The 19,599-nt window shown below is 42.2% G+C and overlaps 1 protein-coding gene across 1 annotated transcript in view; it reads right to left on the reverse strand.

Moving 5' to 3' along the window:
* The window catches only part of man1a1 (mannosidase, alpha, class 1A, member 1), a 488,943-nt gene that overhangs the window by 326,834 nt on the left and 142,510 nt on the right, over window positions 1-19,599 (reverse strand). The window contains exon 2 of the mRNA XM_063033881.1: window positions 10,668-10,764. Coding sequence (XP_062889951.1) covers window positions 10,668-10,764 — 97 coding nt within the window. The remainder of the gene's footprint in view (window positions 1-10,667; window positions 10,765-19,599) is intronic.

A 19,599-nucleotide genomic window follows, 5' to 3' on the forward strand; every position in this document is an offset into this window, starting at 1 on the left:
ATGAAACTGTGGATGCTCCAATAAATGGAGATGGATGGGATAGTGCAATCAGGGGATCTGAATGAGCCAGAGAGGCTGATGGAAAACAATGCCTGCAGGAAGCATGATTTTTCTGCATGAGGACTTTAGATCTCTGCCGCTACCCGAGTGCGGTGAATGAAAGTCTTCACTTCTAGGAGGCCCGCAATGTAATCAAACATCTATAAAAGTTAGTCTGCTTCTGTGGATTGAAGGAAAAGTAGGTGAAGTTGACTCCCCTTGAATATAGAGGTTGGTGATCTCCTATATGTATCAGTGAGCAGCTAACCAAGATATGGCACAGATGAGCAGAAGCAGCCTAGAATAATCCAGACCAGAGGATACTCTTAATATAATACGGAGAATTTTATTCCAAAGGAAAAATAATTGTTGAAAGGAAACCATATTTCCTGGTGGATACTGAAACAGAAGCTCATACAAGTTGCACACATCAAAGTTGCTGGTGAACGCAGCAGGCCAGGCAGCATCTCTAGGAAGAGGTACAGTTGATGTTTCAGGCCGAGATCCTTCGTCAGGACTAACTGAAAGAAGAGCTAGTAAGAGATTTGAAAGTGGGAGGGGGAGGGGGAGATCTAAAATGATAGGAGAAGACAGGAGGGGGAGGGATGGAGCCAAGAGCTGGACAGTTGATTGGCAAAAGGGATATGAGATGATCATGGGACAGGAGGCCCAGGGAGAAAGAAAGGGGGCGGGGGAAAAAAACCCAGAGGATGGGCAAGGAGTATAGTCAGAGGGACAGAGGGAGAAAAAGGAGAGAGAGAAAAAGAATGTGTGTACATAAATAAATAACGGATGGGGTACGAGGGGGAGGTGGGGCATTTGCGGAAGTTGGAGACGTCAATGTTCATGCCATCAGTTGGAGGCTACCCAGATGGAATATAAGATGTTGTTCCTCCAACCTGAGTGTGGCTTCATCTTGACAGTAGAGGAGGCCGTGGATAGACATATCTGAATGGGAATGGGATGTGGAATTAAAATGTGTGGCCACTGGAAGATCCTGCTTTCTCTGGCGGACAGAGCGTAGGTGTTCAGCAAAGCGGTCTCCCAGCCTGCGTCAGGTCTCACCAATATATAGAAGGCCACATCGGGAGCACCGGACGCAGTATATCACCCCAGCCAACTCACAGGTAAAGTGTCGCCTCACCTGGAAGGACTGTCTGGGGCCCTGAATGGTGGTAAAGGAGGAAGTGTAAGGGCATGTGTAGCATTTGTTCCGCTTACAAGGGTAAGTGCCAGGAGGGAGATCGGTGGGAAGGGATGGGGGGGACGAATGGACAAGGGAGTCGCATAGGGAGCAAACCCTGCGGAAAGCGGGGGGGGGGAGGGAAAGATGTGCTTAGTGGTGGGATCCTGTTGGAGGTGGCGGGGTTGGAGGAACAACACCTTATATTCCGTCTGGGTAGCCTCCAACCTGACGGCATGAACATTGACTTCTCAAACTTCCGCTAATGCCCCACCTCCCCTTCGTACTCCATCCGTTATTTACTTATATACAAACATTCTTTTTCTCTCTCCCTCTCCTTTTTCTCCCTCTGTCCCTCTCACTATACCCCTTGCCCATCCTCTGGGTTTTCCCTCCCTCCCCCTTTTCTTTCTCCCAAGGCCTCCTGTCCCATGATCCTCTCATATCCCTTTTGCCAATCAACTGTCCAGCTCTTGGCTCCTTCCCTCCCCCTCCTGTCTTCTCCTGTCATTTTGGATCTCCCCCTCCCCCTCCCACTTTCAAATCTCTTACTAGCTCTTCTTTCAGTAAATCCTGACGAAGGGTCTCGGCCCGAAACGTCGACTGTACCTCTTCCTATAGATGCTGCCTGGCCTGCTGCGTTCACCAGCAACTTTGATGTGTGGTGCATGAATTTCCAGCATCTGCAGAATTCTTCGTGTTTGCACTCATACAAGTTGCTTTGCTCTGGAATAAGGCAGATTTTAATTTTTTTTTTAAATACCATTTTCACCCCTCGCACCATCGTATGGGAACAATTCTAAAACCAAAACCACTTTGCTAAATGGTACTTATTTGATAAAAACATTTCCTGACAAAATCTACATTTTTGACAGCAGACACCAGTTTAAAAAGTAAATGATTTTTGAAATACCATTCAAGATTTCTACACCAATTGAAATTGTAGAACTCCAAATTGAAACAAAAAGAGAGACATCTTCATAGATATTAGAGAAATAATCTGAAACACAAATTGTTACAATGCAAGCCAAGCACCTCCTGTATGGCATTCTAACTCTCATTTTCAGAATTACAGTACTTGCCACTTACAAAATAGTCAAAACAGTATTGGATCTTTTCACAGAAAGAAATAGCAAGGTTCTCATTCCAGATGATTAGAATCAAATGAGCTATAACTGCTACCAGGTGTCAAATAGGAATCAGCAAAGCCTCAAGGTGCCTCAGCAACCAACTTGGAGATGCTGAAAACCTTAAAACAAGGTTGTAGGGTTTATATAGGACAGTCCTCTGCATATTCACTCGAGGTAGCTTTCAGCACAGTGCCACTTACAACCTTCCAAATCTGGGAAGTGTGAATACACCACAGAGAGTGCAAAGGAGATTTACAAGGATGTTGCCTGAATTGAAGAGTGTGCCTTTACGAGAATAGGTTGAGTGAACTTGGTCTTTTCTCCGTGGAGCAACAGGGGATGAGAGGTGACCTGATAGATGTGTGTAAGATGGTGAGAGGCATTGATTGTGTGGATAGCCAGAGGCTTCTTCCCAGGGCTGAAATGGCTAACATGAGGGGGAATAGTTTTAAGGTGCTTGGAAGTAGGTTCAGGGGTGGAGGGGGGAGAGTCAGAGGTAAGTTTTTCACACAGAGTGGTGGGTGCATGGAATGCACTGCCAGCAATGGTGGTGGAGGCAGACATAATAGGATCTTTTAAGAGACTCTTAGTTACGTGGAGCTTAGAAAACTAGAGGGCTATGCAGTAGGGAAATTCTAGGCAGTTTCTAGAGTAGGTTACATGATCAGCACAACATATGGGCTGAAGTGCCTGCAATGAGCTGTAGATTTCTATGTTCTATGTTCTGGGGTTGCGAAGCAGCACATTATCTCTGGATGTCCAGATTTAATCAGGGATGTAACGTTGAGGCTTTATAAGTAACTGGTTAGACCTCACTTGGAGTATTGTGAGCAGTTTTGAGCACCTTATCTAAGGATGTGCTGACATTGGTGAGGGTTCAGAGGAGGGTCACAAGAATGATTCTGGAAATGAAAGGATTCTCATACGAGCAGCGTTTGATAGCTCTGTGCCTGTGCTCACTAGAATTTAGAAAAATGGGGGTGGTGGATCTCAGTGAAACCTATTAAATATCAAAAGGGCTAGATAGAACGGATATAGAGAGGATGTTTCCCATAGTGGGTGAGTCTAGGACCAGAGGACACATCTTCAGAATAGAGGGACGTCCATTTAGAACGGAGATGAGGAGGATGATTTTTTTTAGCCAGAAGATAGTGAATCTGTAGACTTTGTTGCCATAGGTGGCTATAGAAGCCAAGTCATTGGGTATATTTAAGGCAGAGGTTGATAGGTTCTTGATTTGACAGGGCGTGAAAGATTACAGGGAGAAGACAGGAGAACGGGATTGAAAACAAAAATGGATCAGCCATAACGAAATGGTGGAGCAGACTCCATGGACCAAATAGCCTAATTCTGCACCTATCTCTGATATTACCTACCCGCAGCATTGCTGCGGGAAAGCAGCATCCTTCATTGGGGAACCCCGCCACCCAGGTCGTGCTTTCTTCTTACTACTGCCATCAAGAAGGTACAGGAGGCTCAGCACCCATACTAGGGTCAGCAACAGTTATCACACCTCAACCATCAGGCTCTTGAACCAATGGAAATAACTTCATACAACTTCACTTGCCCCATCACTGAACAGTTCCCACAACCAAGGGACTCACTTTCAAGGACTCTTCATCCCAACTTTTTGATATTTATTGTGTATTTATTTATTTACTTATTCTCTCTTTTGTATTTGCACAGTCTGTTGTCTTTTTCACATTGGTTGTTTGACCATCCTGTTGGTGTGGTCTTCCACTGATTCTCTTATGGTTCCTGGATTTACTGAGTATGTCAACAAGAAAATGAATCTCAAGGATGTATATGGTGACATACATGTACTTTGATAATAAATTTACTTTGAAAATATTAGCCAGTGTAGAAATTTCTATAGCATTAAGGGAATCTGTAAATTACAGACCCAAATAACTGCTGCAAATGCAGTCATTCCCTTGACGGAAACTAGTTTAATGACTCTGATTACAAAGATGACATCTCATCTAGGGCATACAGAACAAACAGTTGTCATGAACACGGTTATCTGTGGCTACTGCCATTGGAGTTATGAAGCAGGAATAACTATTTAGATTAGCGAAATAAAGCTGCTATTGAAGACTTATGGAGGCTGGAGGAACTCAGTGAATCAGGCAGTATCTCTACAAGTTAAAGAAGTGGTCAACACTTTATGTCAGGATCGAGCATTAGGACGGAGGGTGTAGACAGCATATAGCCAGAATGAAGGAGTGAGATACGTGGTACGAGAGGTCATAGCTGATAGGCGTCACATGGGCCAGAGTGCAGTGAGGGATGATGGGAAGATACAGCCAGAAGATTGGGGGGTGGAGGGAGGGTGCAGTTCAGAGACAGAGATCAAGGATGATTACTGGAAAAGGGCAGAAGGAGCTAGGTGGGAAATGGGGGGGGGTTAATTTAGAGACAAAGACAGACAATGAGTGTGCAAATGCAGCACCCTAAAAACAGCAGAATCAGGTTTATTATCACCAGCACGTGACGTGAAATTTGTTAACTTAGCAGCAGCAGTTCAATGCAATACATAATATGGAAGGGAAAAAAACCAAAATAATATTAATCATAAATAAGTAAATCAATTACAGTATACATATATTTAATAGATTAAAAATGGTGCAAAAACAGAAATAATATACATTAGAAAAGTGAGGTAGATCCAGGATTCAAAATCCATTCAGGAATCAGATGGCAGAGGGGAAGAAGCTGTTCCTGAATCGCTGAGTGTGTGCCTTCAGGCTTCTGTACCTCCTACCTGATGGTAACAGTGAGTCACGGGCATGCCCTGGGTGCTGGGGGTCTTTAAGAGACACCACTCCTTGAAGATATCCTGGGTACTTTGTAGGCTATGATGATCTCTGCTGCACCTGATGACCCTGTGATCAATGTCTTAGAGGCCACTGTTAGGATGTCTTTGAAGAGAGTGAACCCTACAAGGTGGAAGGTCCCGATGGAGTACCTGGTAAGGCTCTGAAAACCTGTGCCAACCAACTAACCGGAGTATTTGAGGACATTTTCAACCTCTTACTTCTACGGGTGGAATTTCCCACTTGCTTCAAAAAGGCAACAATTATACCAGTGCCTAAGAATAATAATGTGAGCTGCCTTAATGACTATCGCCCGGTAGCACTCGCATCTACAGTGATGAAATGCTTTGAGAGTTTGGTCATGACTGGACTGAACTCCTGCCTCAGCAAGAACCTGGACCCATTGCAATTTGCCTATCGCCACAATAGGTCAATGGCAGATTGAATCTCAATGGCTCTCCGCATGGCTTTAGACCACCTGGACAACACAAACACCTATGTCAAGATGCTGTTCATCGACTATAGCTCAGCAATTAATACCGTCATTCCTACCATCCTGATTGAGAAGTTGCAGAACCTGGACCTCTGTATCTCCCTCTGCAATTGGATCCTCAACTTCCTAACTGAAAGACCACAATCTTTGCAGATTGGTGTTAACATCTCTTCCTCGCTGACGATCAACACTGGTGCACCTCAGGGGTGTCTGCTCTACTCTCTATATACACATGATTGTGTGGCTAGGCATAGCTCAAGTACCATTTATAAATTTGCTGATAATACAACCATTGTTGGTAGAACCTCAGGTGGTGATGAGAGGGAGTACAGGAGCGAGGTATGCCAACTAGTGGAGTAGTGCAGCAGCAAAGCCAGATAAAGGAGAGATCAGGAGATCTTGTGACAGAAGTGTGTGGGTGTGACAGGTGGACGGAACCAGATGGGGGAGGAGGTTATAATGTAATTGGATCATTAGGAGAGAAACACACACACACACACACACACACACACACACTCACACTCACACACAGAGTAAACATTACCCAAATTTGGAAAACTCAGTATTCATACCATTGAATTGTAAATTACTCAGGCAGATTAGGGAGAGGCCCCACCCTGGATAGCCACTGCAGAGAGAGAACACGTGCTCTGTGAATCTGTCACCTGCTCTACACTTGGCCCTGCTGATGTAAGAGTGACTACTTCAAGAGTACTGAATGCAGTAGACAACGTTGGAGGAGATAAATCTTTACCTCACCTTTAAGTCCCCTGACGGTGGAAGTGTGGGAACGCATGTTGAACCTCCTGCATTTGCAAGGGGAAGTGACAGGGTTGGGGAGGAAGGAGTAGACCAGGGAGTCACGTGGAGAATGCAGAGAGCAGAAACAGGTGGGGAGCAGCAGATGTTGCTGGTGGTGGCATCTCATTGCAGCTGGTGGAAATGACGGAATATGAAGTGCTGGAAACAGAGACTGGTGGAGTAAACAGTGACGACTATGGGACCTCCATCTCTTTTCTGTTTGGAGAAAGTGGGCGTGAGAGCTGAAGTCTCAGAGAAAATGGAAGTATGAAAGAAGGCTCCATCAACCACAGTGGAGCAGCAACCATGCTTCCTGATGTAGGAGAATGTTTCAGATGACCAGGAATGAGAGAAGTTATGGCAGAAACAAACAGACGTAAGAGAAAGGGATGGCATCCTTAAAAGGGACAGGGAACAGAAAGATTCATAGTCAAGGGAATTGTGGGAGTCTTTGGTTGTGTAGTAAAAGTCAATGGACGGTTTGTCTCCCAAGATGGAAAGTAAATAAATAGTGGGAAAAATGGATCATTCAGAAATCTGATGGCAGAGGGGAAGAAGCTGTTCGTAAGTTGTTAAGCGTGTGTCTTCAAGCACTTGTACTTGTTCTCCAATGGTAGTAATAAGAAGAGGAGATGCCCTGGATGGTGAGGGTTATTAATGATGGATGCCGCCTTCTTGAGGCACTGCCTTCTAAAGATGTCTTCAATAGTTGTGAGGGCTATGCCCATGAAGGGTCTGGCTGAGACCACAAACCTCTATAGCCTCTTGAGATCCTGCATATCAGAACTTCCATACAACCAGTCAGAATGCTCTCCACAGTACATCTGTAGAAATTTACAAGATTTTGTTGACACACCAAATCTCCTCAAGCTGCTACTGAAGAAGAGCCACTGGGATGCCTTCTTCAAGATTGCCATCAATGTGTTGGGCCCTGAACAGATCCTCTGACATGCTGATACTCAAGAACTTGATGCTGCTCACACTTGGCATCGCTGACCCCTCAATGAGAACTGGTGTATGTTCTTCTGACTTCCCCTTCCTGAAATCCAGAATCAATTCCTTGCTCTCGCTTATATTGAGTGTGAGGTTGTTATTGCAACACCACTCAACCGATCTATCTCATCCTTGTATGCCTCCTTGCCAACATCTGAGATTTTACCAACAATTGGAGCTGTGCATGCCGACACAGTCATGGGTGTAGCGAGAGCAGAGCAGTAGGTGAAGCACGCATCCTTGAGGTGCACCTGGTTGACTGTCAGTGAGGAGGAGATGTCATCACCATTCTCTGTTGACTGTAAGGATCCAGTTGCTGACAGAGGTACTGAGGGGCCTGTTAGAAGCTTGGTGATTAACAGTGAGAGGATGATAGTGTTGAACGCCAAGATGTAATTGATAAGCTTGTGTTTTGCTGTTGCCTAGATATTACAAAGAAGAGTGGAGAGCTTGTAAACCTGTAGTGGTGGTAAGCAAATTGCAGGAGGTCCAGGTCCTTGCTTAGGCAGCAGTTAATAAGCAACCTCTCAAAGCACTCACATCTATTGTGTTGAAGTGTTATCAGGCAGTAGTTATTGAGGCAGCTCACCCTGCTCTTCTTGGGCACTGATACAATTGTTGCCCTTTTATAAAGCATGTGGGAACTTCAGACTGCAACAGTGAGAAGATGACGATGTCCTTGATCACTCCAGAAGGCCGGTCGGCTACGGTTTTCAGTGCACAGCACACAGTTGGGGCTTGACACCTTGCAACGAGCCCACCCTCTTGAAGGATATTCTGGCAGGTCAAGGACCTGAACCCACTGCAATTTGCCTATTGTTACAATAGGCCTACGGCAGACACAATATCAACGGCTCTTCATGTGGCCTAAGATCATCTGGACAATACAAACACCTATGTCAAGATGCTGTTCATTGAGTATAGCTCAGCGTTTAACATCATCGTTCCTATAGTCCTGATCAAAAAGTTACAGACCCTGGGCCTCTGTACCACCCTCTGCAACTAGATCCTCAACTTCCTGAATCGAAGACCACAACCTGTGCAGTCTGGTGATAATATCTCCTCCTTGCTGATGATCAACACTGGTGAATTGAATTTGAATTTGAATAGAATTAACTTTATTACTTACATCCTTCATATATATGAGGAGTAAAAATCTTTACGTTTCGTCTCTGTTCAAATGTGCAATTATAGTCATTTATAATAAATATTATGTACAACAGGATAGTCAATATAACATAGAAACACAGGTGCGTCAGCATGAATTAAGCAGACTAATGGCCTGGTGGAAGAAGCTGTCCCTGAACCTGTTGGTCCTGGCTTTTATGCTGTGGTACCATTTCCTGGATGGTAGCAGCTGGAACAGCTTGTGGTTGGGGTGACTTAGGTCCCCAATGATCCTTCGGGCCCTTTTTGCACACCTATCTTTGTAAATGTCCTGAATAGTGGGAAGTTCACATCTACAGATGTGCTGGGCTGTCCGCACTACTCTCTGCAGAGTCAGGGGTGTGTGCTTAGCTCAGTTCTCTATTCCCTCTACACTCATGACTGTATGCCTTGGTAAGCTCAAATACCATCTATAAATTTACTGATGATACAACCATTGCTGGCAGAATCTCAGGTGGAGATGAGAGGGCACAGAGGAGCGAGATATACCAGCTAATTGAGGGGTGTTGCACTCAACATCAGTAAGACCAAGGTGATGATTGTGAAAAGGTAAGACAACAGAACACATACCAATCCTCAAAGAGGGATCAGAAGTGGAGAGAGTGAGCAATTTCAAAATTCCTGGGTGTCAATATCTCTGAGAATCTAACCTGGTCCCAACATATCAATGCAGCTATAATGAAGGCAACACAGCGGCTATATTTCATTAGGAATTTAAGGAGATTTAGTTTGTCACCTAAAACACTCGAAAACTTTTACAGATGTATCACTGAGAGCATTTTGACAGGTTACATCACCATCTGGTGTTGCGGGGCAGGGGTGCTACTGCACAGGATCGAAAGAAGCTACAGAAAGTTGTAAAATTAGTCAGCTCTATCTTGGGTACTAGCCTCCTTAGTATCTAAGACATCTTCAAGGTATGGTGCCTCAGAAAGGCAGCATCCATTATTAAGGACTCCCATCACATAGAACATGCCCTTTTCTCATTGTTACCATCAGGAAGGAGATACAGAAGCCTGAAGGACACACTCAGTGATTCAGGAACAGCTTCTTCCCCTCTGCCATACAATTCCTAAATGGACATTGAACCTATGAACACTACCTCTCTTTCTTATTATTGTCGGTTTTTGCACTACTATTCTTTACTATTATATTTATATTTTTATACATACACACATGTACATATATATATAGAATTACTGTATTAAAAAAGCCTGTGAAGAGTTTATTCACATTTCCTGTAATTGTTTTTTTCCCCTATATTTATCATGTATTGCATTATACTGCTGCCACTCAGTTAACAAATTCCACAAAACGTGCCAGTGATGTTAAACCTGATTCTGATTCTGGTGTCCAAGACAGAATCACAGGATTCCCGGATGCTGTGGGGATTCGCACATGTCTAATGTTATTCTCCCTCTCAAAGCCAACATCAAAGGCATTGAGCTCATCGGGGAATGAAGCATTTATGCCTTAGAGTAAGCAACAGCACACAAATGCTGTCACAGCTGTCGTGCACCTGATTGCACAGGAGCAGACGAACAGATGCCGTGGAAATCAGAAAAGTGAGCAATTAGTTAACAAAAACAGTTCAAGTACAAAAGATATGAGTGTTGGGGGGCCGGTAAAAGCAAATTTAGCATAATTTGTCAAGTTCAATGAAGGAGAATAGTGAACACAGTAAAGTGGGTCAGTATACAGAGAACAGTGGGAAGTTTAAACCTGACTAAACTTGGAAGAAGTGATACATTAATAGAACTGATATTGGTAAGGCATCTTGGGATTATTGCAATTGTTGTTGATTTGACACAACATTTTTTTTGGCATTTTTGCAATGGATTTTCTGCAAACATCAGAACAAAATACTTGAGCATTCAAGCTCCTTCCAATAGTCAAATTTTGCTAAGCTATGAAAATAAATCATAACCAGCAGTTTTTTTCGTGAAATAGATCTTCTAATATAGGTGAAATACATAGGAATTCTTCAGTTTCCTGTCTAATAATAAATCTAAGGATTAGTTAGGACAACCAAAAAAAGAACTTACCAAAGAGACTACTAGAATGTTGTTGTTTAGATAAGGGTTTCAATTCATTTGATCCCCATGCGTGACGTTTATAATTTTCCCAAGCATGTTTCATCATCTACAAAACATAATAGAATATTGTGTTATTCTGTTATGAAGGGAAAATGTACAAATTATCATGAAAGACACACATGGACTTTTTTTAGATTAAAGTGTTTTTTCTCAGCATACCAATACTTGTATTTAATTGTGTATTATACATGTTATATGATTTCAAATGTAACAATCAGAACTGCAGCTTTAGAAATTGAATTTTTATCAGTACATTTAATTCTTTTGAGTTTTTATAATCAGATTAATATGTAAAGAGGCGGAAATGACTTATCACCATCCTTAAACTGGTAAGTGCACTTGCAGAGAAAAGCAAATGGGCTCCAGACTGAAACCACATAAGAAAATTGCAGAAGTAGTAAATATAAGAAAAACTGAGCAAGCTATATTCCCCGCCGACTCTATCGCAACGCCAGTTTATTTTCCAGATTGAGAATGAACTCTATAAATTGTCCATATCTAATTACCCCGTCAGCCTCGTCCTTGAAGAGCTGGCATCTTTTTACAAAAGGGATGGATGTTATTTTAAGCACATTTCAAAACAGCAAAAGTGAAGAGACAGTGAAGAGTTTTTATGGAAAATTGGGGAGAAATTGTTGTGTATTATTCAAGTGCTCACTGTTGCAAAACTCCAACACACAAGGTTCAAAGATTTTCAGCCTGAAAAGTGTAGCACAAGGACAGACCCTTAACCCATTATATCTGCGCTAATCACAATGCCAATTCTAAACTAATCCCATCTGCCTGCAAACAGTCCATATTCCTTTATCCCACCCTGTGCAGGTGCCTGTCTGATTGCTTCTTAAATATTGCTATCATACACCATACTCCAACCTCACCACGAGCACATTCCAGATACCTACTAATCTCTGCAAAAGACATGGTTCACTAATCTGCTTTAAATGTTCTCTTTTTCATCTTAAGGCTATGCCCACTAGTATTTGATGCTTCCACTCTGGATAAAGTTTCTGACCATCCACCCTATCGATGCCTTCCATAGTTTTATCAGGTTAACCCTCAACCTTCCGTGTTCCTGAAAGGTAATCCAGGTTTGTCCAGCCTTTCGTGGGGTCCTTCATAATACTGTTTTGGTTTACGGGTGCAGCGTGTGGTGTAAATGTCTATAGTGGCGGGAAGAGGGACCCCGATGACCACATCATCACCCGGTTTCTCAACTTCAGTAAAACTAAACTTACTTCAGGAAAGGAGGACAAGAACGCAGCAGCCTGCATCGGTGAACTGGCAATGGTGAGGGTCATCAGCATTAACTTCCTGTACTTCAACATATTGGACGACCTGCCCTGGACCCAGAATGTAGATGCAATCACAAGACACACCGTCGTCTCTACTTTCCTAGAATGTAGAGAGTTTGGCTCATCTCTGGATGCTCCAAACTTACACAGATATACAGCTGAAAGTATCTTGACGGATTACAACATGGTCATGAGCAGCAATTTGAATGGACGGGAATGCAGAAAGCTACAGAGAGTAGTGGACTCAGCTCAAAACATCATTCCACATCCCTTCTCACCAATACAATTTAATACAATTATCCTTCAGAAGCTGATGGGCAAACTGCTCTCACTGCGTCTCAACACCTCTCTCTGAAACTGCATCTTGGAGTTCTTCACAAAAAAGCCACAGTCAGTCTGTGTTGGTAGCATCATCTCCTTTTCCATTATACTGAACAGCAGCACAACACCCACCCCCCCCCCCCGGCAAACTCCAGGGCTGTGTATTTAGGCCACTGCCATTCACACCGCTGACGCTTGATCCAGTTCAAACAGAATAATCCAAGTCGCTGACGACACAACAGTGTCTCATCAACAACGGTGATGACACAGTGTACAGAGAGGAGGTGCAGCAGCTTGTAAAATTTTGCAAGCATAACAACTCGAAGCGCTTGGCAGAGATGGTGCACGGTGCTCGGTGTCGGAGGACTGGTCTTCTTAGTTCTGATAAAAGTCTACCAACCTGAAGTGTTGACTCGATATATCACTCCACAGATGTTGCTTCACCTGCTGAGTATTTCCGAGAATTTCCATTAATTCCAATCTGCAGCCTTTTGCTTTTCACCTATCGTGTACTTACCATAGAACCATAGAAACTACAGTACAGAAACAGGCCCTTTGGCCCTTCTTGGCTGTGCCGAACCATTTTCTGCCTAGTCCCACTGACCTGCACACGGACCATATCCCTCCATACACCTCCCATCCATGTATCTGTCCAATTTATTCTTAAATGTTAAAAAAGAACCTGCATTTACCACCCCAACTGGCAGCTCATTCCATACTCCCACCACTCTCTGTGTGAAGAAGCCCCCCCTAATGTTCCCTTTAAACTTTTCCCCCCTCACCCTTAACCCATGTCCTCTGGTTTTTTTCTCCCCTTGCCTCAGTGGAAAAAGCCTGCTTGCATTCACTCTATCTATACCCATCATAATTTTATATACCTCTATCAAATCTCCTCATTCTTCTACGCTCCAGGGAATAAAGTCCTAACCTATTCAACCTTTCTCTGTAACTGAGTTTCTCAAGTCCCGGCAACATCCTTGTAAACCTTCTCTGCACTCTTTCAACCTTATTTATATCCTTCCTGTAATTTGGTGACCAAAACTGAACACAATACTCCAGATTCGGCCTCACCAATGCCTTATACAACCTCATCATAAAATTCCAGCTCTCATACTCAATACTTCGATTAATAAAGGCCAATGTACCAAAAGCTCTCTTTTTGACCCTATCTACCTGTGACGACATTTTCAGGGAATTTTGTATCTGTATTCCCAGATCCCTCTGTTCCACTGCACTCCTCAGTGCCTTACCATTAACCCTGAATGTTCTACGTTGGTTTGTCCTTCCAACGTGCAATATCTCACACTTGTCAGTATTAAACTCCATCTGCCATTTTTCAGCACATTTTTCCAGATGGTCCAAGTCCCTCTGCAGGCTCTGAAAACTTTCCTCACTGTCTACTACACCTCCAATCTTTGTATCATCACCAAACTTGCTGATCCAATTTACCACATTATCATCCAGATCATTGATATAGATGACAAATAACAATGGACCCAGCACTGATCCCTGTGGCACACCACTAGTCACAGGCCTCCACTCAGAGAAGCAATTCTCTACCACCACTCTCTGGCTTCTTCCATCGAGCCAATGCCTAATCCAATTTACCACCTCTCCATGTATACCTAGCGACTGAATTTTCCTAACTAACCTCCCATGCGGGACCTTGCCAAAGGCCTTACTGAAGTCCATGTAGACAATATCCACTGCCTTCCCTTCATCCACTTTCCTGGCAACCTCCTCGAAAAACTCCAACAGATTGGTCAAACATGACCTACCACGCACAAAGCCATGTTGACTCTCCCTAATAAGCCCCTGTCTATCCAAATGCTTGTAGATTCTGTCTCTTAGTACTCCCTCTAATAACTTACCTACTACTGACGTTAAACTCACCGGCCTATAATTTCCCGGATTACTTTTCAATCATTTTTTAAACAACAGAACAACATGAGCCACTCTCCAATCCTCCGGCACTTCACCCGTAGACAGCGACATTTTAAATACTTCTGCTAGGGCCCCCGCAATTTCAACACTAGTCTCCTTCAAGGTCCAAGGGAACACTCTGTCAGGTCCCGGGGATTTATCCACTTTAATTTTCCTCAAGACAGCAAGCACCTCCTCCTTTTCAATCTGTACAGTTTCCATGGTCTCACTACTTGATTCCCTCAATTCCATAGATTTCATGCCAGCTTCCTTAGTAAATACAGATGCAAAAAACCTATTTAAGATCTCCCCCATTTCCTTTGGTTCCGCACAAAGCCGACCACTCTGATCTTCAAGAGGACCAATTTTATCCCTTACAATCCTTTTGCTCTTAATATAGTCGTAAAAGCTCTTTGGATTATCCTTCACTTTGACTGCCAAGGCAACCTCATGTCTTCTTTTAGCCCTCCTGATTTCTTTCTTAAGTATTTTCTTGCACTTCTTATACTCCTCAAGCACCTGATTTACCCCCTGTTTCCTATACATTTCATACAACTCCCTCTTCTTCTTTATCAGAGTTGCAATATCCCTTGAGAACCAAGGTTCCTTATTCCTATTCAATTTGCCTTTAATCCTGACAGGAACGTACAAACTCTGCACTCTCAAAATTTCCCCTTTGAAGTCTTCCCACCTACCAATCACATCTTTGCCAGAGAACAACCTGTCCCAATCCACGCTTTTTAGATTCTTTCTCATTTTTTCAAATTTGGCCTTCTTCCAGTTCAGAACCTCAACCCTAGGGCCAGATCTATCCTTGTCCATGATCAAATTGAAACTAATGTGTTATGATCACTGGAACCAAAGTGCTCCCCTACACAGACTTCTGTCACTTGCCCTAATTCGTTACCTAACAGGAGATCCAATATTGCATCCCCTCTAGTTGGTCCCTCTATATACTGATTTAGAAAACTTAGTAAAATTCCTATTTTTCTTTCTACTCTCCAAAACATTTTTTTTTCCCTGATCCATTTGTTGGGAATGTTGCTGTTTTAAAATGATAAACCAAACACAAAAACATCTAAATCCCACAACAGAAGCCGATACCATCAGTGAGAATGAAGCGGATTGTTAGCTCTGGATAATTCAACCATTAATTCAATTTTCTGCAGTTAGTAAACAGTAGTTTTGCTGCATTAGAATACAAACGTTTGTTAATTTTTCTTTGTATTTTAAGTATTGTACTGTAAATAGAAGCATTCAATGCACATCTGGGCTTTTGAGAGCAATTTTGATTATGCTGCGTAAGTAGGACAAGACCCAAATGAATTTCAAAATCAAAACCATTCAGACTTGTATAGAATAGTAATAACACCTATTATGGTAGCTCAAAACAGGCCCACAGGAAGATCAGGATAGATTGCTGCTAAAAATGTCAGATGTTGACCGAATGTCATGGTTAACTAATGCTCAGATAAAAACTACTCATCCCATGGGAGTATGTTAACTAATTACTATCCAAGAAATAATACAGCACAGGCCAGGCAGCATATATAGAAAAGAGTAAACAGTCAACATTTTGGGCCGAGATCCTTCATCAGGACTCCAATACTTGTTGGATTTTTAAGTCAATTGGTGATAACATACCAGGCTGTGGTGCCTGACATACCAAACTGACTAGAGTCTGCAAGTGAGAAAAGTGAGAATCCAGTTGCACAAGGAGGTATGAAGCTTACTGATTAGTTTAGAGATGTTTGATAGTATTGAATGCTGAGTTGTAGTTGATAAGAGTATCCTGATAATTGCACATTTGCTCTTTGCTACCAATAGGTCAATAAAACATAAAAGCTCTTATATTCTTAATTTTAGTGATGACATTAAACTCATGCCACATCAACCCCATGCAAGGATTATCATGCAAATCTTGCAATAGTAAACTTTAACCTATCTAAATGTTATGGAATTCTAAAAAAAGTGACTAATCACAATTTTTTTTCCTCTCAAATCTCAATTCTTGACACTGGAATTAAAGCTCATTGCAAAAAATAATGCCCAAGGGAACTATCAGTCTAAAAGATAATGCAGTTTTGTTAAGGATCCAGGCTTGAGTCGATGCTGCCCCTCGTGTTCACTTGGCAGAAGACAAGCCTTATTGTGTTCGATTGCAGATTGTTACTTTCATGGACTCAGGGTTATTATTTTACTGATATCTTATACGTGTTTGCTATCTTATATGTGATATACGTGTATTTGTGTTGTCTGTGACTGTCGGTACCGTGTTTTGTACCTTGGCCTCACAGTAATGATGTTTCGTTTGGCTACATTCATGGGCATTCATGTGTGGTTGAATTAAACTTGAACTTGAATTAAAACAAATACACTGTAATGATATAATATCAATATGCAACTCTTCCTTTACCTTCAAGACTATAAATATGCTTGTATGCCAGAAAACTTGCAACATCAAACATTTGTGACTGTTGGTTTTATCATTTACACATGCAAAATAATCTAATAGTTTTGCGAAGGATATGCAACAGTAAACTTCAAGTAAACCTCTAATAGTTTAAGTTGCATGTAAATTTCTATTCCATTACCTTTTGTACAGATAAAATTAATATAATCTTTTCTACAGTGTAGAATTTTTGTTTGAATTGGCTCACAGGCACTGAAGACAACGGCAAATAATTTTGTGAGTGACTTGTCAGGTGTTTTTCTACTCTAGAAACATGTACTAAAGACCTGAGTATTTTATGTTTTCTAACTTCAAAGCAATAAACTAATTCAAAGGAGGATACCAGAGTCTGAAATGTGAGTCTAATTTTGATTTTACTTTAAGCGAGGCATGCATGTATCATGTGATAGTGTGACGATGTATGCAATTCGCATATTTATACATACAATCTATAATGAATTATTTAAATAAGAATGCTTAATCAAAATATGTACACATTACTCAAACATTAGTGAAAATAATAAATGCACAAAGGTACAGAATAAAATGCTCATCAGCTTCCAGATAATTTCCAGAATGTTAAGATGCAGCATTAAAACACATCTACTATATAGAGGAGAAAGAAAAGGACAGGAGGGTAAACTACCTTTTTAGCCTCAAATAATTTATTTTACAAGGTTTATAGACATGGAGTACAGTATTAGAAGTTACACATTTTTGTACCACATTATGGCATGAGTGTAAGAACTTGCTTTGTACAAGTCACACAATAATAAGACCATAAGACAAAGGAGCAGAAGTTGGCCATTCGGCCCATCGAGTCTGCTATGCCATTTTATCATGAGCTGATCCATTCTCCCATTTAATCCTACTCCCCCACCTTCGCACCATAACCTTTGATGCCCTGGCTACTCAGATATATATCAATCTCTGCCTTAAATACATCCAATGACTTGGCCTCCACTGCCGCCCGTGGCAACAAATTCTATAGATTCAGCACCCTCTGGCTAAAAAAATTTCTTTACATCTCTGTTCTGAATGGGTGCCCTTCAATCCTTAAGTCATGCTGTCTCGTACTAGACTCCCCCATCATGGGAAACAACTTTGCAACATCCACTCTGTCCATGCCTTTCAACATTCCAAATGTTTCTATGAGGTCTGCCCTCATTTTTCTAAACTCCAAGGAATACAGTCCAAGAGCAAACAAACGTTCCTCATATGTTAACCCCCTCATTCCCGGAATCATTCTGGTGAATCTTCTTTGTACCCACTCCAACATCAGCACATCCTTTCTTAAATAAGGAGACCAAAACTGCCCACAGTACTCCAAGTGAGGTCTCACCAGCGCCTTATAGAGCCTCAACATCACATCCCTGCTCCTATACTCTATTCTTCTAGAAATGAATCCAACATTGCATTCGCTTTGTTCACCACCGACTCAACCTGGAGGTTAACTTTAAGGGTATCCTGCACGAGGACTCCCAAGTCCCGTTGCATCTCAGAACTTTGAATTCTCTCCCCATTTAAATAATAGTCTGCCCGTTTATTTCTTCTCCCAAAGTGCATAACCATACACTTTCCAACATTGTATTTCATTTGCCACTTCTTTGCCTATTCTTCCAATCTATCCAAGTCTCTCTGAAGACTCTCTGTTTCCTCAGCACTACCAGCCCCTCCACCTATTTTCATATCATCAGCAAACTTAGCCAGAAAGCCATCTATTCCATAATCCAAATCGTTGATGTACAACATAAAAAGAAGCGGCCCCAACACGGACCCCTGTGGAACACCACTGGTAACTGGCAGCCAGCCAGAATAGGATCCCTTTATTCCCACTTTCTGTTTCCTGCCAATCAGCCAACGCTCTATCCAAGTATGTAACTTTCCCGTAATTCCATGGGCTCTAATCTTGTTAAAGAGCCTTATGCGTGGCATCTTGTCAATGCCTTCTGAAAATCTAAATATACAACATTCACTGCATCTCCTTTGTCTAGCCTACTTGTAAGTTCCTCAAAAAATTGTAATAGGTTTGTCAGGCAGGATTTTCCTTTAAGGAATCCATGCTGAATTCTGCCCATCTTGTCATATGCCTCCAGGTACTCTGTAACCTCATCCTTGACAACTGACTCCAACAACTTCCTAACCACCGATGTCAAGCTTACAGGTCTATAATTTCCTTTTTGCTTCCTTGCCCTCTTCTTAAATAGCGGAGTGACATTTGCAATCTTCCAGTCCTCCGGAACCTGCCAGAATCTATCGACTTTTGAAAGATCATCGCTAATGCCTCCGCAATCTCCACAGCTACCTCCTTCAGAACATGAGGGTGCATTCCACCTGGTCCAGGAGATTTATCTACCTTTAGACTATTCAGCTTCCTGAGTACTTTCTCCGTCGTAATTGTGACTGCGCATGCTTCTCTTCCCTGCCACCCTTGAGTGTCCGGTATACTGCTGATGCCTTCCTCAGTGAAGACTGATGCAAAATACTCGTTCAGTTCCTCCGCCATCTCCTTATCTCCCATTACAATTTCTCCAGCATCATTTTCTATTGGTCCTATATCTACTTTCACCTGTCTTTGACTCCTTATATACTTGAAAAAGCTTTTAGTATCCTCTTTGATATTATTTGCTAGCTTCCTTTCATAGTTAATCTTTTCCCTCTTAATGACCTTCTAAGTTTCCTTTTGTAAGCTTTTAAAAACTTCCCAATTCTCTGTCTTCCTACTAATTTTTGCTTCCTTGTATGTCCGCTCCTTTGCTTTAACTTTGGCTTTGACTTCTCGTCAGCCACGGTTGCATCCTTTTTCCATTTGAAAATTTCTTCTTTTTTGGAATATACCTGTCTTGCACCTTCCTCAATTCTCACAGAAACTCCAGCTACTGCTGCTCTGCCG

This window comes from Mobula hypostoma, chromosome 2 (assembly GCF_963921235.1).
Source record: "Mobula hypostoma chromosome 2, sMobHyp1.1, whole genome shotgun sequence".
NCBI lineage: Eukaryota > Metazoa > Chordata > Chondrichthyes > Myliobatiformes > Myliobatidae > Mobula > Mobula hypostoma.